This window comes from Cygnus olor, chromosome 11 (genome assembly GCF_009769625.2).
Source record: "Cygnus olor isolate bCygOlo1 chromosome 11, bCygOlo1.pri.v2, whole genome shotgun sequence".
Lineage (NCBI taxonomy): Eukaryota > Metazoa > Chordata > Aves > Anseriformes > Anatidae > Cygnus > Cygnus olor.
Genome location: NC_049179.1, coordinates 15,537,940 through 15,565,521, shown reverse-complemented (window position 1 = coordinate 15,565,521; position 27,582 = coordinate 15,537,940). Strand labels below are relative to the sequence as shown.

Sequence of the window (27,582 nt, the reverse complement as noted above, 5' to 3'; positions counted from 1 at the left end):
TTTGGGAATTAAGAACTAGATGTACTTATGGTTTTCATAAGCCCTGGCAGATGTTGAGTGTCTTAGACTGGGGCACAGTAAGACACTTAATACTAATGGCGTTGGTTTGCAGCAAAAAACCTTCCTGCCACGTTCCAGCATCTCTGCTCCTTCCCTTCTATATCTCTCCTTAAGAAAGGATGAGGAAATTCATCCTCAGTATCCTCCTAACTGTCCACACAGCTCATCCACCACCTCCTGGAGGCTTCTCCCTTGCCTCTCCAAAGGCTGTGCTGCGCTCAGATCTGTGTGCTGCCCTGCTGGGCACCGGTCCCTGCTGGCAGGGGACAGGTCCCGCTGGGTGTTCCTCAGCTGTGAGAGCCGCCAACAAACCTTCCCTGCCCACCCCGCTCCCTGCCCCTTCCCTCCCCGCCACGAGCACGGAGCCAAGAACGTGCCTTGCTGCAGCGCACCAGGCGGTCTTGGCCGAACAAACTAACTACCAACCTCGGACCAGTCACGACAAACGGCTTCACGTTTACCCGTCACCTAACATACCCTCAAAAACCAAGGTCACCACTACATGCCTCGGACGTCGGTCGAACGCCCGCTCCCAGCCCAGCGAGTGCAAGGTCTCGCCCGGGCCGGCTACTCCGGATGCTCCCGTGCCTCTCCTGCCCCTTCCTTGGTGAACACCAAACAGTTATAATACTCAGGTCAATATATATAGGTACCACGTATATGTATTTGTGCCGCTGCTCTGCACGTTGACAAAGACAACCATCCCCGCCAGGCCGCACTCGGCCTTTCCGCCCCCTCCCCGGCCTGCCCTGGTTGTGCAGCCTGCAGGAACGCGGCCGGGGGCCGCCCTACGTGGTGGCCCCGTCGCACTCCCCCACAGTCAGCTTCAAGGCTCCCTGCTGGTGCAGAGTCTTTAAGGCTTTGAACTCCAAGGGCATGGTGTGCGGGCTGGCCTGCGAGGTGTAGCCGTACTTGAGGCTGTCGTAGTAGTGGTACTTGACCGGGTGCTGGTTCTGGTCCAGGGGGAAGGGCCAGAAGCCGTAGAGGTGGATGCGGTTGCAGAAGCGAGTGGCTAGGGTGTACATGAGGAGGCCGGTGGTGGGTCGCTTGATGTGCACCTTGTTGGTCAGCCAGTACCTGCAAAAGGACAGCAGAGGAAAGCCTGTTATTGCCCCCGCAGCCGGGCTCGCACACAAAGCTCGTCTCTTGTGAATTTTTTCCCCCTCTCCGGCCGAGATATATTGGTGATTCAAAGTGAGAGGTTTCTGACTAGCAGAAGAGTTCTCCATGCCAAGAAAGCCTCTCTGGGGATCGCTTCATGAATAAGCATCTCCCGCTCTCTGTCTGGCGGTTACACCACACGTGTTGCTATGGCATTGAAGCATCTCATGTCTCGGCAATCCGTTACGAAAAACAAATTGCTCACAACGCTGGCCTTCGGTACTTCAGCCTACAATTATCTTCCAATCAACCTAGGGGATCGATACCTCAGACCTAACCATCCACACGTCAAGTAGACTCCAGCAGCCCCTTGAAGCAGCCACTCGCGCACACAGCTGATGATTTTCATTGATCAATGAAGACTTTACTGACAGTAAACACAACAGGGCTGTAAAAACGTTTGCCTTTGAATAAAGGGTCAGCAGGCTGAAGGAGCTCAAACACACCTGCTCTGGTGCCCGTGGTACACACAGCCACTGTTCTGCGGCCCTGTATCAAAACACGGTGCCGGGCTTTGCAACATCAGTTCATGAAACATGCAGTTGGACATACTGCAATATGCAACACACGATACACAAGCTAGATGCGCTCCCTGTTGCAAGCTGTGCTGGTTTTTATGAGGGATGGTGAAAAGACAGGGGGAAGGAGGCATCCTGTAGTGATGCACGAGCAGAAAGGAGCAGCAGCTGTATTTTTTGGGCTGCTGATAAAAGTTCCTGCAGTATCAACATCTTGTAATAAGAAGTTTCCAGCGCCCAGCGTGTTATTGCACAGACAAGTTATCTGGTTTGCTCAGCGGCAAAGCACCGTCGAGGAGCAAAATCAGAAAGGAGAAGATCTGGGGGGGTGGAAGAGGTCCCCAGGCATGCTCCCTCCTCCCCGAACATGTTTGATGCCACCGCTGCCTGCTCAAGCCCTCGCCGTGGGGTCTGCCAGTGGATTATTGGTGATGGATAATTCAAAGGGCCTGGGTGCAGGTGACTGAACACAGGACACGTCTTGCTCCTCATTCATGCTTCCCGCTGGGCTCCCGAGGGTCTGGGGCTCAGACAGCAGGAAACCACGGGAGAGCAGAGCCATAATCCTGCAAATTAGCTTTTCACGAAAGCCATTAAAATTTAGCAACCAAGGCACAAAATGTACTTGCTTGTTCTCAGCAAGATAAGAGGAAAATTGACTTTTCTGGTGAATCAAATTCCAGTGGCATGCACAGAAAGGGGGGGGGGGGGGGGGGGCAGGTTCATGGGGGTCCAACGCCCCAGGACTGGCCAGGAGCCCGCAGCTTTTGTGAAGTACGAGTGCAGTGTTTGGGGAAGGACTTCCTCCTTGCTTGACACCTCTCCCCAGCACCCAGCATGGAATAGGAGCAAGAAAGTGGGGAGAAAACAGCAAGAATAAGCGTCACCATTGGCCTTTTCTGGGCTTGCCCAGGGATTGAGCTATGGGGACAGCAAAGCTTGCTGTGGTGCCACTGCCTCATCCCACAGGTGGCTGCGAGACAGATTCCTTGATTTCTTCAGGGGAATCACATCAGACCCCTGATGTGCATAGAGAAATGGGAGGTTATCACAGCTGTTTAATGCTGGATTAGGGTATCCTCCTGTGGCAGGGAAGCCACCCGGGAGGAGCTGTCACATTGGGGGTGGCTCTGGGGGAAGATGCAGCCCTCAGTTTGAGGGCACCCCACAGCAAGCTACTGGGGTGCCTGCCCAGCCTGCCTGAAATGCTGACTTTTTTTTTTGTGTGATATATTAAGAATGACAAAAATGATAGGGGCTGCACTCCGAGGAGCCCTCCCAGCCACAGCAGGAAGGGAATCTGCCAAAACAACCCAACATGCCCACTGGGCACTCCAAACCTTCCTGCAACATCACAGCGGGGCTCAGTGACAATTCAGATGCTCAGAATGAAAATAACAGATACCATACCTAATATGTAATGTCCAAACAATACCACAGGTCACACCACAGCACTTGCAAGTTGCTTCTTACACAATTCAGGTGGAAAACCTCCAGTGAGTGCTGTGGAACACTTTTTAATGACCCGTTTGTGGCAGGAGTGCAGGACAATCTCCCTCTCGTCTCTCCCACCACTGGCCAACAGAGACAATGGCCACATCCCCAGTGCAGGAGAGAACAGCTGGGGATGGAAATAAAACCTAATTAATTCCGTAAATCCAAATGAGGTTGTCTGGGCACACATGGGATGCTGTGTCAACAGCACACCTTTAATATGTGAGGTCCGGGATTTTAATTAGGAGGAAAGATAATCTTGAAGCAGGCAGTAATTATTTTTCAAATTGGCTACACCAATCACCATAACTATTAACTGCAACATTTTATGGAAAGAGACAGCAATTAAAAGAGAAGAGCAAAGAGCAGTCCTGAAACTCAATGCCTCCTTTCTCAGAGCCCTTCCGAGCGCCGACCTCCTTCAGAAGCGGCGTAAACAAACCCTCAGGGGCGTAAGCAGCTACAGAGATGGTCTGGCACCTGAGTGGGATGCAGCTATGAATAGGAGCCATAATGCTGCCAGGCAGGAATTGCCTGAGACAGCTCTTGTTTGGAGGAGCATGATAACAACAGATGGAAAATGCCACCAGAGCATCAAGGCCATCTTTTGTAAGGGAGCAGCCCAGACACAGGGCTGAGCACCTATCCGAGCTGATACTTGGTGCTAGCCAAGGACAGAGGTTTTGGAAGGAGCAGCTCAGAGCCCTGTGCTTTCTCCTCACTGGGTACCATCTGCCACGGACAGATCAGGTGTCTTGCAAAAGAGAGGTCACCAGTGCCCTCTGGCCACTGGGAAAAGTGCTGCTCCTCCCCAAAACCCAGGCAAAACGTAACAGTTCCAGCACACGGAGGCAATCACAGCAACACCATTTTCCCAGAAGGTTTCTGAGAAGTCTCCTGAGCAGAACTGCCCAGTGCTGCTGCTGGTGCGTGGCTCAGCCCTCGAGACCCAGTGGGAATCCCTCTGGAGAGGAAACGCTCTGAAGCCACCCATAGGAAGCGCCGGCTCCCACCTGCATCTGGAGGGACTGACAGCGCTCATCCTCCCCCTGCATCGTCCTGTGCACTGAATTTGGGGATCAGAGTCTGGCCCCAGCTCGTGCCGAAATGCTGGGTGCACAACTCCTCCCTGCAGGCAGTGTTTGGGATCATTAGCAAGGGCAGGATCCCGCCCTGGGCTTGCACATCACCTCCTGATGCATCTGAGGAAACCCTCAGGCAACATGTACCCTCCATCCTAAACTGCAGGATAAAATAAACAGAAAATCTATCACGCTGATGAAATGAGTAAAAGAAAGCCAGGCCAATGAAGAAATCAAGTTTCAGCAGCATCAGCCGCATTATTTTGTGATACAAATCAGAATAGCTGAAATAATGCAATTTCAGACCTTTTTAAAACAGCTTATTTGTACAAGTGCGATACAAACACAAGCTGTTGTGGAGGTGCTAGCCCCTGAGTGTCTGAAGCACATTATCTGCCTGCCACACACATCCTGCTCCCATTAACGCTCACGAGAGGCTGGCTGAAGGCAATCAGCACCCTGCTGGCACCCCGTGCTCCCACTGCTGCACGCCAGGACAGGACCAGCAGGGAACAGCACAGAGAGGAGATGAAGTGCTGGAGCCCCGGGGGACAGCGATATCTTCTTATCCATCTGTCCATGTGTCCAGTTTCCTCCTGCACCTCCCACAAAATAACCACGCAGTGACCAGATCCGTGCTGGATGGGGGCTGACCCTCAGGTCCTCACTGAGAGTCCCAAAGCTGGACCCGGAGCTGGGATTCATCCCCAGCCCAAACCAAGCCTCCGTGTCCTGACACGGCACATGCAGGGGGAGATGGAGCTTGGGTTGTAGTGTCCCAGCACAAGGAAATCGATGCTGAGGGGCTAAAGATTGGTGACAGATGAATAACTGAGTCCTTACGCAGGTCTGTGTAACCGCGATGCCCGTCTGAACGCACAGGGTACTCAACATCCATAAGTTGAGCCATCCCCAGACAGGAGAAATGTAACTGGGAAGAGGATCACTATTTCTTTACCCTTTCCTTCCTATGCTTCTCCCCTTCTTTTTACAAAGGAAAACCTAAATCTTCTTCCTGATTAACTGGAACCAACCAAGCATCATGGGGACATGGTGGAGACAGACACCAGCTTGGATACAGCGTGCCTCATTTGCTCATGCAGAAGGGGCGAGAATAATTGCCCACACAAGTGTTCCTTCCTGTGATACCACTTACCTAACCCACACACAGCTTTACTTCGATGTTATTCAGGTGTGAGGACCCAGAGAGAGATCTGATGCAAGGACGAACCCACCTTATGTCCCACCAAGCTGTGTTTCTGAGGACGCGTGGCAGAGCCGTGCTATGAAAGCTGCGGGCACCAAGCGAGGCGATTGCTGTCACAGAGAGCACACGCGAGCTGTCACGGCTGCTTGAATGGTAAACCTAATGGGAGAGCGAGCCAAGGAGCTGGAAGATCTATTGATTTTTTTTTTTTTTTAAAGAAGCTCTTAATAAAATCTGATGGGATTAGAACTGGTTACAGCCAAGAGACCCTTGTGATGGACACAGAGAGAAATGCTAGACTAGATTATACAAGGCGAACTGAAACGTGCCCATGAATTCTCCACAAGAGGTGATAGTCAGACCTCCAGACACAATTGTCTCCCCCCACTTCCTGCATTTCATGTTATTTCTCTAACAAAAGCTGCTTGGCAATAGGGAGACACTATTGCTTGGCTTTTTGGAGACACTAACAGATGACTTATAATGGGCTCGCTTGCTTCCCAGCCAGAAGATGAGCACTGTGCTTGCCAGAAGCATCACTCAGGAGACATTTTAGAGAATGTCTCAGAAGTGAGTCATGCACCCCAAAACGCATGGAGCCGGCACTGGCACCAGGCTCCTTAGCTAGTGATTCTGCTCCATCACTTTGACAATTTGCTTCTGAGCCCCTCCATCAAAATGCTGATGGCTCTCCCCCTTCTCAGCATGCAGGGAGTGGAGCTGGTGAGTTTAACCGTGAGAGAAGAGCCTCTGTCCTACTGCATTGGTTATCCAGAACCACCGACACAAAGCCTACCAGCAAACATTCAAGGCACCAGCACAGCTGGGAAGGTGTGTCTCACATGATGCTGTTAAGGACGACAAAAACAAAATGCTTTTTATTTATCTCAGTGATGGACGCTCTACAAGTGCCCCAAATGCACTGCAAATTATAGGAAGAAATGTTCAATTGCCACGGAAATGCATTTTGGTCTGGGGAAAAGCAGAGCAGGACAATAAATTCCGTGGTTCAAGGAAGAGTCAAGAACTTACAAATGTATTTCTCTGGAAGTGAAGGAAGAACAGTAAAGGCAAAGCTTTTGTAGCTGAATTGAAGTTGGCTGAGATAACATTAGTCTGTGTAGAAAGTGCAATTTCTTAAAAAAAAAAAAAAAAAGGAAAATACTTAAAAGAGTTTCTTAGCTGAAAGACCTTCCTCATTTCTTTGTGATTTCTAAAACAACTTAGGATAGATTATAAATCAAAGGTAGCTCTATCCAGCAAAGCAGCAAAGTAGAAGGGACAACGCTATCACTGTAGTGCAAGAGGGTGTTCAGAAGGCTTTGTGGGTTATTGTTTCTCAGCTGCATGCTACACTCCACAGGGTGTCTTAATTTCACAAATCTCAGATCCATCAAAGAAAAAGCTTAATGCTGTAACTACCATGTTCCTCAGAGAGATGGGGACTGCAGAAGTTATTGGAGACCATGCCCTTCTAACAGCTAGGAGTTCATCAAGAAAAAATACATGATGATTGTAGAAATTAGTATCAAAGAAGGTAAATAACTAAACTGTTACTCATTCTGGTCAGTTTGACTTGGGGAAAGACTCCTTCCTCATCCCAAACTGCACCATATGTTTTGGTAATCATTAATCAACAGCATCCTCGTTTTCCTGCTGCTGGGCTGATAAGCAGGAGGGCAGGGCAGGCAGCAGCTCCCCTGGTGAGGAGGGGAGCCCAGCAGCTTGGGGCACCCTCCTCTCGTCCCGTGGGGAGCTGAGGAGCAGTGCCTGGCCCCACCAGACCCTCACAGAGCTTCCTGCGGGGAGGTGCCGGCACCGGGAGCGGCTGCCAGCACAGGATTAGCAGCCTGTTGATTTAAAGGGCTTATTACAGGAGCTTAATTCTATTTTGACAGATGAAAGTAAGTCAATTACAGCTAGGAATAGCTCAGAATTTGGGTTATTTCCCCCCCTCCCCCCCTTTTACATGAGTTGTGGTGTCATTTTCCTTCCCTTTCTTTACCTCAAAGCCAGCATTTTCTGTAAAATGCCTCTCAGGCCCAGGGAAGCCTCAAGCACAGTCACTGGAGGGCAGACCCAGCTGTCCTCACGCCTTACTGCTGCCTGGGATTCACCGTGATGCCAGAGCCCAGCTTAGGCTGGCTTGTGCTGGAAACCACCCCGAGAGCACCCCCAGGGCCTGCCCTGTGCCCACCCCCTGTGCTGGCACGAGGCAATGCCAGCAGGGAGCAACCCATCCAAAAAGCTCAGGCTGGAAGGTGCAGAGGGGAAGAAATGCCCAAAGTAATCAAGAACTGTTAGTGCTGAGGCTTAGAGGGGGGAGCATCACCTGCTCAAATGAATTCCCAGCCTGGGAGAGCAACAGGTTGGAGTCTGGATGAGAGAGGAGAACTGCTGCTACAAAGGGGCTGACACTAAGCCACCTCCTGCACAAGCCACCACCTGCCTGCTCTCCCTAAATACCTAACAGATGATCTCTTACCCCAAAGAAATAAAGCAAGAGCCTACCTCATCCCCAAGGCATTCGTGTAGAAGTCTCACCCCTGGGGCTCCCTTTCTTTATAACCTCCCCAGTACCCTCCAGCTGTGCCTTCCACACTCCTGAAATTGCAGCAACCCCTTCTTGCCCTCCCAACACATCCATTCACCATCACCTGAGCCTATTTACCTGATTAGCAGGACTAGGCCACATCAGACCTTTCCCTGCCTTAGAAGTTCATTTAAGATGAGCACTGCAATTAGCAGCATTACAGGAGCACATGGGCTATGCAAGAACTACTCAGGAACTATTGGGTCTCTGCTGTTCAAAGCTACCACCAGCTCCCTGATGTGAGGAGCTGGGTGATGTCCCCACATGTGACTCAAGCCCAAGTTGACGAGCCTTGTCACCAGCCAGCACACACCCATTTCTCCTAGGAAAGCCCTAACAGTAGGATGGGGAGTGATTGTGGTGACATCCAGGCTTACAGACAGCAAAGCACCATCAGATTCAGGCTCTGTTGCACACCTAGAAGACCTCACGCTCAGCCCAGCGAGGAGCCCCCCGCTTGCAAGGTGGTCTCCGGTTCTCATTTAGGGCCCAGCCACAGCTCATGGAGTCTTCCTCATGGTCTGCAGAAGAAACAGCTCGTGCTGTTTGCCTCCAGCACAAACCCAGCTCAGGAAGCTCACGAAATGCTGGCTCCGAGCGCATCAACCGTGCTCTCACCCTCGGACAGCGTGTAGCAGGCGCAGTGAGGGGTAGGCAGTCCTGACGTTGATGCGGTGCTTCAGGATGAGCTCGTTCACCCACTCCACGCGCTCCTTGCCCCCCTTGGCCATGAACGCCGGGATCCACAGGATGCTGCCGTTGAGGCTGTGCAGGCGCTGCAGCAGCTTCTCCCGCCACGTCTCGTTCACCAGGTCCTCGAAGGCTCGCTGGATGACCGATGGGTTCATGGTCACCAGGTCTGTCTTCATGCCCACGTCCTGTGAGTACTCCTGGACGGGGGCCAGGTTGCACCTGCGAGGGGAAACACTGAACAGCCCTCTGCAATGGATATGAGATAGGGCACTAACAAATACTGTGGGGGTGATGCCCAAAGCTGGGGCAGTGACAGATGTGCCCGTTTGCCCTCACTTTGTGGAAGGGGAAGGAAGAAGAATGAGGCTTTGCAATAAATTAGAGAGGCTCTCACCTGGTAATGATGAGCTATGTCAGTACGCTGGCACGCGTGTGCATGTTCCTCTGGGCAATGCTAATGCTGCGTGTAACTGGTGGGCGGGTTTGTACGGTCTGTATTGCTGCTGGTGCAGTTCAAAAATAACACAGAGCAACAAACCTCCCTTGTTTGCTGCCACAGCAGATTTGAAATGAAATGGCTTTTCCCACGCAAGGAAGATGCTCGCCTCTGTAAGTGCCTGCGCGCCCCGCGGCAGCAGCAGCAGCTCGGGCAGGCTGGCAGATGTCCCCAGGTGAAACATGCACCAGCAGTGACAATGACACCGGCAGGAGGTGGGTGCCACAGGACTTGGACTCCACAGGGTTTGGCTGATTGGAGCCTGTGACCTTCAGAAACCCAGTCTCATTCCATCATTTTAATTGCTGCCTCCTCTGGGGCTGTGCAGGCGGGTAGGGGCTCCGGTGCTCCTGTGAGGGATGAGGATGGAGGAGCTGTGGGATAGACCGCCAGCAAATCCCCCTTGTTTTGTGGGGGGTTCCTAGAGCACACCGTGCTCTCCAGTGGTGTTTTACAGTGAATTTACAGTATTTAACAAGCAGGAATTGTGTCTTAACCATCTGTCTCGACAAACAGCCATTACTGCTATTTTTCTCCACTTTGCAGATGGGGAAATAATGGAAAGAAAACCCAGCGAGCGGCATGTGGGGCCCTGGAGCCCATCCGATGTGCTCGCTGCAGGAGTCAAACGGCTTAAAATAAACATTGGGTCTGAAGAGCAAAGCCGTGTCCTGGACGCAGACCCCATTCACTGCTGGCCACTGCCAGCCCTGCTGAAAAAGCCGCCTGGAGAAAACCTCCTCGTGAGGATGCAGTTTTGAGTGGTGGCTTGGCTAATGTATGGTTCAAAGAGCACGTCCACGCCAGCCCTGCACTAGCACATGTGGCTGGGGAGACTTCATTCCAAATCCCAGTCCTACCCAACCTTATGCCCAGCAAAACTTTTCTCTTGCAACTTTGCTGCCTGACATGAAACCCCTCCCTAAACTCTGCCAGAAGAGCAACAAGCTGTTTTCTCCTTTGCTCTCTCTGGTTATGTTTAAGGATGCAAACGGGTCCAGTCCCCCGTGGCCAGGAGGGAGCTGCCGGCAGCCAGGCTGGAGCAGCTGGCCGTGAGCAAGGGCAGAGGTGACATTATCCTCATCCCCAGGTCACGCAGGGGACTGCCTCCGTGAGCTGCTGATGGATTGGGCTGTCTTCATAATAGACTTGCCAGGAAGCAAATGTCTGCACATACATAAATCATCAGCGGGATCCCACAGCCCCTCAGCTAGCGGATGTACACAGGTGCTGGGGATGGATGGGAGGGCTGGTGTGCTCCTCCTCTGCACTCCGAGCATCTTCTGGAGGGAATTTGGTGGAGATCGGGACCTGCCACCGCAGGTCTGTGGGGGCAGTGTGACTGCAGGACATGGGCACTGGGGACAGCAGGGTGAGAAGGCATGAGCTGTGTTTGCAAGGAGCGCTTGGCAGTGGTTGAAGGAGTTCACAGCAGGGCGTTCGCGTTGATGAACTTTATGCTTGCACCTCTCCAATCCTCCAAACCCCCAAACCCATCACATGGCAGGATGCGGCCCCTACCTGATCACGAAGCTGTGTGCATCGATCTCGGGGCCGCAGCCACTGCTGAGCAGGACCCCCGAGTTGCCCACGATGGCACAGGAGGGGAACTGCTTGCCCTTGAGGGGCGAGGTGCGGGGCAGCAGCTCGTACAGGTTCTGCGAGACGTTCATGGTGCTGTCCCTGTCAAAGACGTAGTGGATGATGTCCCCCGGCTTCAGCGTCCCCTTCAGCACCGAAATATCCTTCTCTGCATCCAGGAACTTCAAGATCTGTTTCCTGGGGACAGGGAAGAAAACGGCCCCACCAGTTCAGGTACAGAGGGAATTTGGGTAACACAGAAGATGAACTCTTTGTCTCCTGCCTGCCCTGCAGGAACAGCTTCCAAACAGCTGTCTCCATCTCAATGCCCTCTCCTGCCCCATCCAGCCCTTCCAGCAGGCTACCATGGCTGGCCCACCATCAGTGGGGTCTCTGCATTCCCCCCGGGGCACACCAGCATTGCACACCAGTTGCACTTGGCCTGGAAACTGGGGGCTCAAATGCTCCGTGTTTCACAGCTGTAGGGCCAGCTGGTTCAGCCGGGAACTCATTTCCAAGCGATCGCTTACAGATATGAAGTCTAGCTCAGCAGGAGCTAAGCCTTTTATTTCTTCCTTGACTTCTTTAGATGATATACAGAGGCAATTTGCCAGCTTGCACTGGAGAGGACCAGATCTGTCTCTTGTCCTATAGGTAATTACCAGTACCTGATCTTCAAAGAGAGTGTCTGGTTGTGTCTCCATTTGGATGAGGCTGGTTTAATGTCGTGCTTAATGCTTTCATTACTTCTGTCAACAACAGCTGGAGACGAAGAGTCATTTATTACTACTTCAGCTCTAGAGAAAAGAAAGACAGGGCGAGGGAGAGAGACAGGATCCGTTAGCATCCCAATGGCATTTCTAATCACTGTCTTCAGCTGTGGCTGCTAGAATTCAAACTTCATCAGAAAAGCAAAATTGTAGTTATTACCTAAACGAAAACTGAAAGCCTGTTTGTATTCTGCCACGCTCAAGCCGACACAGATCCTTAAATACCTGCTCGCTCACACAAACACATACTTACAGGTTTACAGAAAACACAATTGTACACATCGAGCTGGAGAAGCGCATGCATAGGAAACAAGAGCACACTGCAGAGACAGGCTGGCAGACGAGACACACAGCCCTGCAGAGCCCCAGATGTCACCAAGAGATGGGCTGCACCCCGAAGCAGAGCCCCTCAGCTCCTGGGACAGGTAAAAACCTCAAGAGGGAAGCACAACCTGCACTTCACCCTATGGAGAAATGAATTAATTGAGCTGCTGGGTGCTGCTTGTGAGGTTGGGTACTCCCTACGAAGACCCCAAACAGGGGGAGATTGGCTTCTTGGTAACTTTTTTCCCCCGTTGAAAAAGAACAAAATGATTTCAGCATCCATCCTGCCTGCTCCATGCCCAGAAATGAGCAGGGGGATGAGAAACAGCCAGATACACTCATGCTGGGGTTTGGAGATGATCACTGGGAGACCCCAGCTTTTAATCCCTGCTCTAAGAGGCAAATAGGCCCCAGCACTTCAGTGCAATTTACATCAAATGGCATAAATTAAGGGAGCCTCTGCATATTTGATTTCAGCCAGCTGCCCTCCAAAGAGAATACCCAAACATCTCATCAAGAAGCTGTGCATGTGTCTGCAGCCCCGAAAAAGCCTTCACACTTCAGAGCGCTCTGAAAAACACACAGCCAAAGCACTTGCTACCAGCTGAAGGGAATCTCCCTCTGTAGCGCAAAGGGTTTTTTCCAGACGGAGAACAGTTTGTAAATAAATACATTTATAAAAGGCAGGTAAAGCCCAAGGTGGGAAAAGAGGGAGAGACGGGGCAGAGCTCATCGCCCAGGCTCAAGGCAATGTGTAGCTCCTGGGAGCACATCTCCAGCCCAAGGCTGGTGCTCCTGAGGACACATTACATCTCAAACTATGTAGTGTTGCAGAAACGAAGGGAGATGTGTTGATAAAGGCTGGATGTCAGTGTCCTTGTGTGTGCTTGTACATACCAAATGCTACGGGACCTTCTCCAGAGGCTGCCTCCAGTGGAGGTTGTTTCCCATCGTGCATTTTGCTATTTCATCTCATGCTGTGCAAAGCTTACTTATGAGGTGTCAAAAATCTTAAAGGAAATAGGGTAAAGGAATCTGAGGAATAACTATGATTTTTTTGTTGTTGTTTTTCCGTTTTCTGTGTTTGATGATGTGTTGCAACATCGTCGCGGAATGGCACAGCTCTTTCTTTCTTGCGTGGTGTCGCTGGGCTTTACAACTTGGCAGCGCTGGGATGACACAACATCATCGTAAAAATAACACAGAGAGGCACCGAGTGAGGCTGTGATGCCATGAAATGACTCTGCAAGGGAGCGACGTTACTGAACTGCATTACGATAAAACCGAATGGCGTTCTGATGTCAAAGCATGCTCTCTCTCTCCTAATAGCACACAGTAAACTACGAAAATGGCAACTCTATCACTGACTTATTTTCACAATAAGTAACTCTCTCTCATTCTCTCAATCACCGCAACTTGCAGATCCTTGGTTATTTGCAAATGATTATTGCACTGAGCTGGGGAAGGAGGGAGAGAAACGATTAAGAAAATGCAAAGCAGAAGTGAAAAGAAACAGATACATTTGCTAAATAAGACCAGCACTATCCAGTGAAGAGGAGAAGCAGATTAATAGCTGCCTTACAGCAAAAACAAATGAACACAAAATCTAATTTACAAACCTATTAGATTTGCTATGTAAGCTGTTCACAGCTGATCTGATTGTACCTCTGCCTCCAGAACTCCTGCAAGACAAAGGAAATGCATTATTTATAAACCCGGCTCCTCTTCGCCAAGCATTGTTCAACAGTCAAGAGATCCTGCTCCGAAGGGCTCTGAACTGAGCCACCGCTCGCATCTCACCCCATCCAGAACGGAGATGTCCTGATGCCTGTGAAGGGCTTTTCACATCCATCGTCGCTGCTGCCCTACTGCGACCGTAAAACCATTACAGCGAAAAGCTCCTAACCAACCCAATTAATAATACCTGCGCTCTCTAACCAGCCATCAAAGACATCTGGTCTCTGTTGTCAAAGCAGCGTGCAGCCTACAGGTTGCGTTAAATACATCTCAACTTTTTTTTTTTTATTTTTTTTTTTTTTACGCCTCAGGTGGGAGCTGTGCCTAGAGAAGGTCTCCTCCAACTCCAGGTTGACAAGGGACGTCCCCCTGTCCTTCTCCAGGGGACTGATGGAATGACCTGGCCAGGATTCATGCCTTTGGCTTCATCCTGGGATTAAACTGAGACCACTCAACGTCTCCGTTTATCCCAAACGAGCCACCAGCCTCCTGGGTGACTTGCAGAGACCTTGTCCTCACCGTGTGCCTTCTCCCAGCTTCCAGTGACCCAAGAGAGACCCAGGGCCCCGTTCCAACCCGCTCCGGTCCCACGGGTGCCCTGAAGCCCCTGGTCTCCACCCTCGGTGTGACCTGGCTGAAGCTACGAGACCAACTCACCACAGTTGCTCGCAAGCTGGAGCTGGGACCTGAAGGGCCAGCCTTGTCACTGCCACAACCTGGCAGCCCCGCATGAGGATGGGCACCAGACCTGCCTGAGCAGGACCTGTGAGAACAGAGAGCCCACGTTTCCAGCACCAGGCGCTGGACTGATGCTATAATTTAAAATAGGTGGGACCGAGCCCCTTCAGAAACCAATGTCACTCGTATGGCCCATAAATCCTCGGTTAAACAAATCCCAGTATTGTTCTGCATTTAGCTGTCTGCAGAGCCCCTTCTTGCTTTACCTTGCTATTTTCAAGCAGGCCACAAAGAATCTGTCCCCTGCTTTCTGGTGACACTCAGTGGCAGACGCATTTTAGCTGCCACGTCCTCATTGCTCCATTTTATTGTTTCCATTGTACAGTTAACTATATGAACACGCTCATAAAGAGAACCAAATTCTTCTCCAGCAGAAATATTATTACCTGGAAATATATACCTTAATGAAAATGTATCTCAGGAGCAGGTATTTCTAGCAGTCCTGAAAAGATCCCAAATGTATTAGACACAAATGAAATAGTGAGCATGACCATTTGGCAGCATTAAAAAGATTTTCAGGCTTGTGGGACGTGATGTAAACCTCTTAGTTAGGCTGAGAGCAATCCTCAGCATCGCATAATATAAAACCCTTGGAAATGCTGTGATGTTTGTCCCTTCCCTCCCTCCCTCCCGCAGGAGCCCATCTACGACCAAGCCATTGAGATTCTTCCTCCAACACTCTCCTTTTTCCTCTGACAAACCTGAGAGCTAGCGAGCTGTTTCTTTCCTTTTTTTTCTTTTTTTTTTTTTTTTTTTTTTTGGTGCATCAAGGGAACAGCAGGACTGGCTTATTCCTAGAGCCTACTGGCATTTAACAAGCCTCTGCTTTAATGGGGTTCACCGCGGGTTGTGGGAGCAGGCTGGATTAGCGTGCAAACCACGCATCTTTTCAGAGACGTCTCCTCTGAAGGAGCCTTCCAAATGGGATTCACACTCCTTCACACTTGCTGTAAGAGAGATAGGGACTGGATTAAGGGCTTAGAAAAAAGAAATGTTGCTCTCTGAATAAGTGCTGGTTCACAATCTCTGTGAAAGGGGGGGAAAAATCACAGAAATCTGGAAGTGGAGAAGACCTCTTAGCTCCCACCTCATCCATGTTTTGCGGCTACAGCAGGACTGATCCAAAGCATCACAACACGTTATTCAAAAGCATTTATCCAAGCTAAGCTTTACATGCCCCCAGTGACAGCTCTGTGCATGTTTTCTCCTGAAATCCAGGCAGGTGCTCGGGCAGGCAATGCTGGATGTGAGGAAGAAGATCTGGGAGCCCATCTCCCAGCTCGCTGTGTGTGGAGGCAGTGGGGAGAGAGGTCAGTTCTTCATTTTACCTCCACTGTGAAAAACAAAAGTTTTCAAAACATTGCAATGCAAACAGAGCACAAAGCGTTCAGTGCAAACAGCACAAAGTGTTCTTGTGGCTGCCCTGTCCAGACACCCGAGAGGGCAAGGAAATGCTGCCTTCCTCCCTGGGTGGGTATTTATATGATCTGTACCCTATTATGGCATGGAACTGCTGTCATATATGAACTTGGAAGGGACAGCTCAGCAGTGGAGGAGAGAGCAGGGCTCTGCTAGCCAGCATCTGGCCCAGAGGCAGCAAGGATGCTCTTCGCAAGCTCCTGAGATGCTGGCAGGGATGCTGCTCCCCCCACTGGGCTTGGTTTCTCTCTCCAAGCCACAGAGATCGCCTGAGACTGGGACATGGTACTTGGCTGAAGCTCTCCACTTGTCCAGTCAACCCTAAAACATTCCTGTGACCTCAAAACCACCGGCCTTTCGATCCTTCCTGTCCTACACTGCAACTTCTGGACACCCTCCCTACAATCTCCCTTTGTACAACCAAAGACAATGAGAGCTGTGATACCATGGGGAAGATTCCCCCACCCAGATGTCTCTCTCAGCCCTCCAGCAGGTACCAGCCAGGCACACCAGTTGCTCAAAATGCCCCCAGTTTAGCCAAGCACCGTATTTTCCAAGGTTTGCCACAGCTACCAACGCAGCCAAGCCACTATCGTTATACCACCTCTCCAGTCCCATCTGGGAAGAGGAAAACTTTAAGAAATGGAAGGTAGTAATTAAGAGGCACATGTTAAACAAACAAACAAACAAACAAACACAATGCTTTTTATTACACCTCACTGACCTGGAGTTTCAAATCTCTTGGCTTCAAAAGGCAAAGACCAACCTCGATTAAAATTGCACTGATAGGCATTGATTTTGAAAAGCTTTCTAGTGCTACAGCGTGTTCAGATTGAATTGCTTTATTAATCTAGCTGTTATCAGTTTGATTGTATAGCCAGCCCCACAAAGTACCAACTTGCTTCCTAATCCTATTATTTACAAAACGGTCTTCTTTTGACTTCGGCTTGGATGTTTTCCAGCGATAAGTTGCATCTATATGCGATAATGCCTTATTACTGGCTTATGCCATCCTTTCTCATTTTTGCTTTAAGATTTTTCAAGCTGAATTTTGACTATCTAAGATATTATATAGGTCAAAATATTCTGTGCTTAGTTCTAGAGTGACACTGACTCATATATCAGAGGAGAAGAATGAAAAAATGTCGTATGGTTCAGGTCCAAATTCTCCTGGATGAATAATTCCTGACAAACCAGGTATGCAAAGACTTTTTCATTCACAGTCTATGAATGGGTTGTTTAGGGTTTTCGGTTCCCTTTTCATCATTGTCCACTTCTTAAATGATGCTCTTAATTGTTGCTCAGTGCAGTTTGGTCTTGCTTCCAGCAATTTCAATAGATGGAATCAAAGCTGCTCTGACTGAACAAGTAGGTCACACAGCCTCTTTGGGTGACTGGGTCTCTAAAAACAGGCTTCACACACCCCTGTTTGCAGGCTTACAAATCTGAAAATGTGTTTTCCACGGGTATTTTACAAAACCCACCTCATGTTCCTACTTCTCCCCAGAGCAGAAGACACATGGGAAGCAGGCACAACAAGCATGGATGGTCCAAATACGTGAGCTACACAATTCGGCCACATCCAAGCACCCAGTCAGCTGCATTTGCATTTCTGGTAGAGCAAAAACTGCCAGAGCCTTCCTGACCTTGGGTGAGACAGGTTGCCCCAGCTCCCCTCTCCTCCCTCCTCCACATAAAACAGAGGTAGTAACAGCTCCATAACCCGTAGCGGGATTGTTAAACAAAATTTATTCACCCGAATTCCTCAGAAAGACAGCTCAGAGTGCCACAGTTTTATCTGAGGAGTGCAAATGAGTAACACCTACTGAGTGAGTTTTCACAGCCCTCTTTTGCATTAGGTGCATTTTGTGGTCCTCGCTTTAAGGCTGGGACGGTGACAGGGAAGTGGCTCGGCCTGTGACACTGGAGGTGACGGGCCCACAGCCCAGGACAGGAGCAGATGCCTCCTGCCCTTCACTGAGCATGGCTCTTGATAGCTGAGGGGAAGCACATGTAACACAGAAGGCCACAGGAACTGATCACAGGCGTGATGCCAGGCCTGGGCAATGCCAGCAGGGCACTGACAGACCCCCCCTGCAGGCCAGGCCGACCTGCTCACTGCCACCAGAAAGCCTGGGGAAAGGGATACGCTGCCCCAATGCTGGAAACGAACCACAAACACTTAGACAACCCCCTTCCTCCAAAACCTGACACACTTTAGCTCTGCTGATGCTTGCAATGATAGGTAATCCGACGTGCATGCATGTGGGCCAGACCTGGCGGTGTCAGGGACTGTCTGGCACCCACACACCGCCATGTTAGAGACAGGCTCGTGTCCTCTGGCTGCCCCTTGAAGTGACCGAATTTGTTCTGCTGACCAAGAGAAATGCAGTCATCAAGCTAAGCCCTGTGCTCCCTGAGTCCTCAGGGAAGGGGCCTTCAGGGTCAGGATTCACTCAGGCCAGTGCGGCAAAACTGGGACGAGGACACAGGCTTCAACCCTCCCTCCTCTTCCCTGAAGTTTGGGGTTCGTGTTGAGACTGGCAGAAGGCTGAATTCATCAGCAAGTCCCCTTGGGGGTTTCTCGCTGGATGCTCAGCTGATTTCTGAGGGGAGCACGTCAAAGCCCATCCACATCCATGAGCTGCTCTTGTTATTGCAGAAGAGACAAAACATGCAGAGGGAATGCTCTATTCAGAGGGAGTCAGGCCCATACCTTTGGCCAACTGCCAAATGAGAAACTAAAGCCAAAACTGGGTGAGAAGTGATGGCATCAGACCCCATTTCTGACCCTGGATATGGGATACTGGCACACAACACTGCCTGCCCACCCCAGTTTTCACCTTGCACCAGAAACCCAGCTGCCAGGCTCATTTCTCACTCACCTCCCCATATCACATTTTATATCATATCAGGAGGAGCCAGGACATTTGAGATTTGCCCATCATTCCCAGTGACATTTCATCAGTTGCTTTTGAGGTTTTCACGCCAGGGTGTGAAGGATACTGCGATTAAGAGGAGTGGTGGCCATTGGGCAGCCCTGCCAGCATGCACTCTCCTGGCGAGCAAGGTTCCTCTTTAGGGATTAATTTGGAGGAAATTTCTAAAGCATTTGTCTGCTGGGATGAAAGAGCCTGCAATATATCTTGATGAGACATTTGAAATCTCACTTCGATGTGTTTAAAATCTCACTTGTTCATATTGTCACAGCTTGGCAGCCAGGGTGTCAAAAACTTCCTAAATATCAGGTGCTATTTTTGCAGCTCCAAGTTCCACTCTTTCTATCGAGTCATACGACCACATTTCAGAGATCGTGCCTGTACCAGGGGATTCAGGAACATCACCTTGCCTCACTGGTTGGGGAGCAAGGTTGGGCGGCTCGGTGACAAAGTGCCAGCCGACAGCCTTGCTGCCGCTCATAGCACTTGCTATCACCCTTCTTGAGTAAAAGGGGGTCTGTCAGTCATGTACAAACCAGCCTCTCTAATTTAGCTGCTTCCTTCCATGCCTCAGGCCCACCTCCATCACTTCACCCACCCCATGGCCCACGAGGGAAGGGGAAGGTTGGAGGTGCTCGGCATTGAAGCAGCCCCGTGTGCCAGGCAGAACCACAGCTCTGCATCAGCTCCTGTGGAAATGAGAGCAGGGTTTAGCCCTGAGCTTTCTGCCTGGCTGCAAATCACTGTGTGCAATCATTGCCAGCGTACGCCGAGGGCACAGGAATTGAGACACATGAGTTTGCAAAACAGAGACACCTATTGCTTAATAGGGTTAAGCCAATTAGGCTGAAATGCTTACGTGACAAAACCGGTGCAGAAGCAGCAGGAAAGGCACAGCTCCAAAGGTGAAAGGACACGAGGCAAACTGAGGGACGTCCGTAGCACATCACCAGGGTGCTGCTTGGGAATCCCTTGGTGCTGGGGTAACCAGAGCATCACCACTAAATCCCAGTCTGTGTCTGAAGGTGCTGTGAGAGGCAGGAGGATGCTGGCAGCACGCTGACAGTCCCTGCTGCCCCCCAGGGTCTGCGGGTCCAGGGCTCACAGGCTCTTGTCTCTCTTGCACCTGTAGAGTGTCAGGTCTCACATCCGCACACGTTCCTCACAATGTCAGCACGGCTCAACTCCGTTACCCCGTGACACTCCTGTTTTATCGCTGCTCTAAAGACAAAATGCTCACGTGCTCGCAGGGATGAAATGTCACACGCTTCACCTCTCCCCATCCTGCATATCGGCAGACCTTATTCCTTCCTTCAGCTTATTTGGGTATATTAATGAAACAGCCAGCAAAGAAGCTGCCGTTGAACCAGGATAAAAGCATCCAGAGAGGGGCTTGGGACGGGTGTGTGGGTGTTGTCTGTGGATTTCGTTTTCCCCTTCTGGAAGGGAAAAGGTGAAATACCAAGAGTCCAGGGAAGACCTAGCAAAAAGCTGAGAGAGAGAAATGTGTCACTACTTAAAAACCATGCCTACACTGTATGTTCTTCCCGAGATCATTTTTTCAGCCAACTGAGCAGAGCTATCAGAGAGCACAAGCAGTAGAGCATCAGTCTTGCAGCAGATCCTGTCTTCCTGAGCATCCTTGTCCTAAAAGGCAGAAATCCCAGTGGCTCTTGTAGCATCGTGGGTGCTGCGTACCTTGGGAAATGATTGAGGGTCCCCAGGCTCATTGGGATACTCAGTGTCTCACATTTTTCTTTTTCCACTGTCAGCGTGGATGCTGAGGACCTCTCCTGGGCAGTGACATTCTCTTGGTGTGGTTCTTCTGTACGAGCATCCTCAACATGATGTCGGGTACCAGGAGTGCCCAGGTGAGAGCTGCACCCCATGGCCAGCAACCACCTGAGCCATTTGCCCACCATCAGAGGCATTCCCCAGCAAAGGAGCCACCTATGCACGGACTTATTCCCCCAAGCATGGTGTCCAGATGCCACACATTGAAAAAATGTTGGTTGTTTCAGAGCTCAGCCTCCTCTCCCCTCCCCTGGCTCACAAAGCCATGCTGTGGAGATCCAGGAAGCAGTGGGAAGAAGTTTAATTACCAAGTGAGCAGCTGTTGGGCGACAGTCGAGTGTGCTTCTGAGAAGGTGCAGGGGACGTCTGATGACAACGCTTAACCTTAGCAGGGGAAATATGTCCCCAGCTGTAGCTGCTGGCTGATGTTCCCAAGGATGATGGTGACACCTCGGTCGGAGGCGACGGATGGTGGTGGGACAGCCTGGAGCCTGCCGTGATGCTGTCTGAGTGAGGGAGGCCACGAGAGCACGGCAAAATCTTGTTGTGACGGTGACAGTATGTGCTTTTAAAAGCAGCCCTGCATACGGAGAGTGCTCGGCAGGCAGGGACAGTATGCTCAGCATGCAGATGGCCAGCCTGGTGGGTTTTTTTGTTTGTTTGTGCTATTCCCAGTGGGTTTCTATGTGCAATGACAAGGACTTTATTTGCAGTAGCAACAAGCAAGAGTCCAGTGCTTAATTTTGGAAAGAGCTGACCCCGTGAACAAGCAACCAGCTCGATGAATTGAACACCATGCAAACAAGAGACCTGTGTATGGTCAAGAGCAAGACCAGCGATGTCAGCGTGCCAGCAGTGCTGCTGTTGAGGATGCTTCTCCCAAGGCCACCACCACCAAGGCTGCTGCTTAGCCAAGGCAAAGGACTTGTTTAGATTTACAGTGGGAGCACAAAGAAAACAGAGCTGTAAGGATGTTCTTTTTTTTTTTTTTCCCCCCTTGCTATTGAATTGCGATGGGCAGAGCTGCTGACACCAGCCTGCTCTGCCATGGTGTTTGCTGAAGGACACTTCAAAGTCTGCTCCCACGGTAAATTTGCTGGGACAGGGAATTCCCTGGTTTCCAGAGGCAGCTGGGGAAGGGCAGTAGAGAAAAAGCAAAATAATTACTGTCTAATACTGTGGTTTGGGTTTATTTCTTGCTGCTGAAGGTGACCCAGACCCAAGGAAAGTAAAATGATGGAGGCAATTAGAGGAAGCCTGGCTTTGAAACAACTGTTTTTTATAGCAACGGTGCTTGTAGATGTATTTGAGTAGTTCTGCTCTTAGGGATGAAAAACCAAAATACTCATAACTGGGAAGCCCAGGGAAAGGTATAAGAGCTCCTATTAAATGCTTTTCTGGAGGATCTGAAGCACATTTAGCATGCAGGTAGGCAAAGACGAACAGATGTCCAAGCAGAATAACCACGGTTGCTGCAGGCATGTGAGCACAGAATACAAGAGGAAAAAAAAAAAAAAAAAAGAAAAGACGAGCCTTTTATCAGTGTCCATTCCCTTCCAGATTTAAATGGTGCATTTGTAGGGTTAGTGATGGGACAAAGAAAGCCCACCTGGGTGAAAGGGAAACTTGTAGCACTTGTCGGGGTGGCTTTCCGCTCCTTAGCTCTCTGGTTGTTGCAGCTGGGACCGGCTGCGTCTCTGGCACTTCCATGCTCAAGGAGAGTTGGTTGGAGAAGCAGCCAAAGGGCTGCTGCCTTCACTCCCCTCATGGGCAACCTCAGAAATCCCCTCCTTGGGGTCTTGCAAGCAGCAGACAGGTAGGACTGGACCAAAGTTTTCACCAGCTGTAAAACCCCACAGAGGGACTGGTTATGTTCCTGGCGCTGGATTTTGCTTTGCTCCACTGGACAGCTCAGGGTCCTGCTGGTTTTTCCCATCCTGCTGCTCCAGCCCTGCTGCTGGACACCTCATCCCTGCATTCCCTTGGAGCTCAGCTTGAGGAGATAAACTAAGATTCATCCCCTTCAGCTTGCCCTAGGCAGCAGCACGGAGGTTTTGCACATCATTTTGTGGCAGCCGCCCCTGCCCTCCTGCCCCTGTGGCTCTGCAGGAGATGGGGCTTTTCTGTGCCACAGCAGTGCTGACAGGGAGCATGCAGCCAACCTGAAATGGGCTGCTTGAGTTATTGTCAGAAGTGTGGCAATCAAAGCCTACACCGAATATTTCCTCATTCAAATCAGTGCTCCAACATTGCTTTTATTTTCCAGCCCGATGCGTCACGGGGCTTTTGTTAGAGCCTTGCCATACCCAAGGAGTACAAAGGTCTCTCCATGGACTTGATTTGCATGAACAGTTACTTGGTGTCCGTGGGCTCTGTGCTGCGGAGAGGCATTCCTCCTCCAGACCCACCCAGGTAATTGCTGGTTCCTGCGCACCCGCTGTGTGAGCACACAAAAGCCGGGGTTTGTAGAATATGGCACTTTTTTTTCAGCAAAACTTTCTGGTGTAGAGCAAGTCTTTGACTCCGGGTCAGGCGCAATAAATCACAGCCCGAAGGACTTAAGCAGGATGTTTATAGTCAGTGGACCAGCCTTGACAAGAAGTGTTATGACTGTAGCATGCTACAGGCCACTCAGAGCAAACGCATCAGCCACCGCAGAGGATGCGAAGCCTTTTTGTGGCTCCCCCGAGACTTCAAGAGGCAGGCGTTAGAAAAGGGCGCAAGAGGGAAACGTGGCGATTTGACGACAAGCTTCGGGGCAGGCCAGCGATATTTGATCCTCCAGTTCATCACTTCAAAGAGCAGGATATAATTCCTGTTGTAATCAGGATGGAAAGGCACGTGGTCTGGACCAGCAGAGAAAAAGGTTGACTCATATTAAGTCCAACCCATTATCAAGTGTCAAGTGCTGCCTAAGATGGCTCACACGCTAATTCCAGAAGTCACCTGGTGGCAGTGGGTCACCAGCTCCCTCTACAGACAATCGGGACACAGCCGGACCCCCGCAGAACCGCTACAGCAGATGCATAACAAAGAGTCCCTTTAAACCGCCACCAAGGAGCAGAATTTTCCAATAATTATCCCCCTCGCTTTCCCAATAATTATCCCCCTCCTTTGTCTTCCTCCGCAGAAGGCAAGAGAGGTCTGGCCCGCTCCCCTCTCCTGGGCTGGATGAAGAAATGGCAGCGATTGCTGTCGCGTTCCCCAAGCCAGCCCCGAACGCCTCTTTTGTTTCCTTTCTGGGGAAACAAAGAGCCGTGCACGGAGCAGCGTGGGGAAAGGCGGGCGCCAACGGGCTGCAGGAAAAGTTCAGCGGCCGGGAAGCGGGTGACTGCTGGGGACCGACGTGGCCACGCCGCTGGAAACGTCCACATGTCACCGCTGGAAACGTCCACATGTCACCACGGTGGGACAGGAGCAAGGGCGAGCGCATCCACCTCCCCTTTGGCATCCCATCGCCGCCGAGCACCGGCCCCGGGCAGGCGGGCAGCGGGGTGTCCGTGCCGAAATGGGCAAGAGGAAGGGGCTAGCGAGGGCAGCACAGTGCCGGGACCCAGAAACTGCTGAGTTTCCATCCTTGCCCCAGCACTGTCATTTAGCCTCTTTGTTTCAGCTTCTCCCCTCTGCGGGAGGAGGGATAATAGTATCTGGAGGAGCAAAAGATGTTTGCCTCCTAAGGAGTCTCCTTCTTCAGGAAGCTCCACCAGGCAGAGATGCTCTTGGCTCCAAGCCCCCTTTTTCACCTGTGATGCTGGGAACTTATTGTCTGGGCAAACAGCATGATTTTTTTTTTTTTTGTCCATTTGCCAGTAAAATTACATTTTTACTTTGTACCTAACGAACATTTTGTTCTCTCTTTCTTCGATTTCTCAGTATTTGTAGGTGAGAGAAGTATGTTCCCCCTGTTCCTACCCGTACGAGGCAGATCCTTCCAAAGACAATCCAAATCACAGGCAGGGGGCAGGGTATGTGTAAAAGTGGGCAAGCTGTTCGCTCCTCGCAATAATTAGAGAGTGTTTCGATGCCAAGGAAAAAGAAGAAAAGAGTCGCACCTGCCTGCAGCTCCCAGCCCCTCGGTGCCAGGGGTCCCTGCCCGCCTCTTCCCCCTGCTTCCCGTCTGGGACATGCCGACCACTGAGGTGGTGCCAGGGGGTCAGGGAGGAGGACACTGAGCTAAACCATCCACCAGCTGGATATTCCCGACCTAGGAGAGAGCTGAACAAAAAGCCAGTAGCTTCCAAACCTGTAGCAGGGTGGAACTGTTCCCTTCTGGGCACGCCGAGAGCTCCTAGAAAACTTTGCAGTTTCTCTACACCACGGCACACGTTTTGTCGTCAACGTTTGCTGTCACGCAGTCCCCTTTACCTACAAGTCCTGATTGAAAAAGACGCCGCTCGCATGTGGCCCCAGAAGTTGAAAAACCTTTACCATCTCCCGGGCTGTCGCACTCTTTGCAACTTTGCTACCTCTCCCCAGCAATGCCCTTCAGCCAGGTCACAGCATCGTGTTGGCCATCACGACTGCACACATGGATGGGGTGCCCCTTGTGCCAGGCTCCCGTGCTAAGAGCCTAGGGTGCACGAAGAACAGAGCTTGTCCCCTTGCTGTGTTTGGGATGAAGGAGCTCAAACATGGGCCGCTTCAGGGATCTGGGACATGCAAAACAGAAAAGATGTGGGTAGGAATGGAGAAAGGAGGAGAAAGGGTCAGTTTGTCCTACTTCGTGGTTACTTCTAAATATAGTCTCACCTTTGCTCTGCGTGTTCCTGTGTCCCAGCCAAGGTGGTAGCTTATCTATAGAGAAAATAGATTGGTCTGGGACTAACGCACGTGTATCAGAGGGCACCGGATCATAGGAAGCCTCCTTCAGTCCCTGGGGCAGTGAGCAGGTCTGAGCCAGGGGCACAGGGATCTCTGCTCCTGCCCACGTTACCTCCCGCACTTGCTGAAACGCCGTGTGAAAGAGGCTGCTCGATATTTCTGCAGAACTCATCTGACCCTGTTGCTGTCTCTGCCGCTGAACTGCTTGGCGGTACTTCCTTGGAGAACTACAGCAACAAACTCAGATGCCAGGGCTTGGAGATAAGCAGCCAGCGAACATCCAATTTCCATAAAATGTACAGCAAAGAGAGGAGGGGAACAAACCAACAAAACAAAACCCCAAAACACCTGGGAGTCCCTAATGAACCTGGGTGAAGAGCAGGACAAGTAACTAACAAAACAATAGATTTTCAATAAGGGCACAGCAAGTTCTAGCAGACAGATGCAGCAGATAGGCGAGGTGGGAGAAGAATGAGCAAAAGCCGGAAAAGAGGGATGGGAGGAAAGCAAGGGGATCGGAGCAGCCTGTCCGATGGGGAGGATGCTTCTGAAGCATTTCGTTTCCTTTCTTATTATATAGGTAGCGCCAGCCCATAGCGGAGCAATAATCCGCCCAGCCTGGTAACCTACAGCCTGGTGCTGGATGTTTCTGGACAAGGCTACTGACCTTTAAGCACTTCTTGCCCGTGGCACCCAGCATAATCCAACAATGAAACAATGACAAACATCACCGCGTTTCATTTACAGTTTTAGCCAAGCGCTAGGTATTTGTTTTGAGGTACTACAGCAGGAAATTCCACCCAGTCCTGAGCAGAAAGAAGGACCCCGTGCCATTTTGGCACCACAAGTGCACCCCCCGTTCCTACAGTGATGTGACTTGTTTTCCCACGCTGCTGCAGTGAGTTCCTCAGGTTAACGCAAGCCCTCCTCTCCGCTCTTCCTCCTCTCACTCCCTCATTTACCAAGCAGCCTTCGGAGATGGGGTTTACGGGGCGGGTGGGGCATTGCTCCTCTTCCCAGATTTAGGGTTCCTTAGTCCCTGCCATACAGGACGCCCCAGGTAGGAGTGGTTCGCGATCCTAAAGCCTCCGACCCAACAGCCGAACAGCGTGAGCTCTCCCGGTGCTCTCCATCACCCCCCGCCCATTCCAAATCTCGTCCCTGCTCCCTCTCTCCCTCCCCACCGACAGGTCCTCGCCCCAGCCCCCTGCCCACCGCCCCAGGGTGCAGGGTGCCCGCTCCACCACGCCCACCGGACCCCCCCGCGCTGCCCACCGAGCCCCCCGGGATGCAGCTCGCCCCTCCATCCCCAGCCCTCCTGCACCGAACCCCCTCTCAGGGACCAGCCCCACCACCCCACCGCCAGCCGAGCCGCAGCCCCCTCTCTCCAACCTCTCTCTAACACCCCGGAGCGGGCCGGCACCGCTCCAGCACCGCCACCGGGACCCGCACCCGGCTCAGCACCCCTACCCGGAGCGGGATGCCGTGCCTCTGGGGGACCGGCACCTGCTCCAGCACCCGACCCGGCCCGGTACCTCCACGTCCCCAACGGGACCGGGACCGGCCCCATCTCCCCGTCCCACCCCGTCCCGTCCCGTCCCGCTGGGGGGGGGCGTCCCGGGGGGTCCCTCCCGGGGCTGCCGCCGGCTGCGCGGTGCTGCGCGGGGTGCGGAGCGAGCTCCCTGCCCACTTGGGCGCTCAAGGAGCCGGCAGAGCAGGAGACAAAGAAAACTGTCCGGCCGCTCCCCAAGCCCCGCTCCTCCTCCTCCATCCTCCATCCTCCTCCTCCTCCATCCTCCGCGCCGCGGAGCGGGGGCTCCTTACCCGCTGCCCTCCTCCTCGATCTCGGAGATGTCGGCGAAGATGAGGAAGCCGACGAGCAGCGTGAGCAAAGCCAGCGTCCAGCCCCGGCACGGCAGCGGCATGGCTCCGGGGGCCGAGCCGTGCCGAGCCGTGCCGAGCCGCTCCGCGGGGTGCTGAGCGCGGCTCCGCGTCCCGGCACCGCCGCCACCGCCCCCCGGCGGGGCCGCTCCGCCCCTCGGCGCCCGCCGAGCTCCCGGCCCGCCCCGCCCGGTGCGGGGAGGGGAAGGGAAGGGGAGGGAGGGGAAGGACGGGGCCGAAGGGAGGGGGCTGCCCCCCAGAGCCCCCCGCCGCT

At 51.8% G+C, this 27,582-nt stretch overlaps 1 protein-coding gene across 1 annotated transcript; it reads right to left on the bottom strand.

The window, feature by feature from the left end:
• Positions 1 to 704: 704 nt before the first annotated feature.
• On the bottom strand, positions 705 to 27,456 carry ST8SIA2 (ST8 alpha-N-acetyl-neuraminide alpha-2,8-sialyltransferase 2). The gene is made up of 6 exons (XM_040570183.1): positions 27,252 to 27,456; positions 13,599 to 13,661; positions 11,554 to 11,682; positions 10,826 to 11,083; positions 8,734 to 9,027; positions 705 to 1,137 (listed from the first exon to the last, which is right to left on the bottom strand). The coding sequence occupies exons 1-6, from the start codon at positions 27,350 to 27,352 to the stop codon at positions 849 to 851; spliced, it is 1,134 nt and encodes a 377-aa protein (XP_040426117.1). The 5' UTR covers positions 27,353 to 27,456; the 3' UTR covers positions 705 to 848.
• Positions 27,457 to 27,582: the final 126 nt, after the last annotated feature.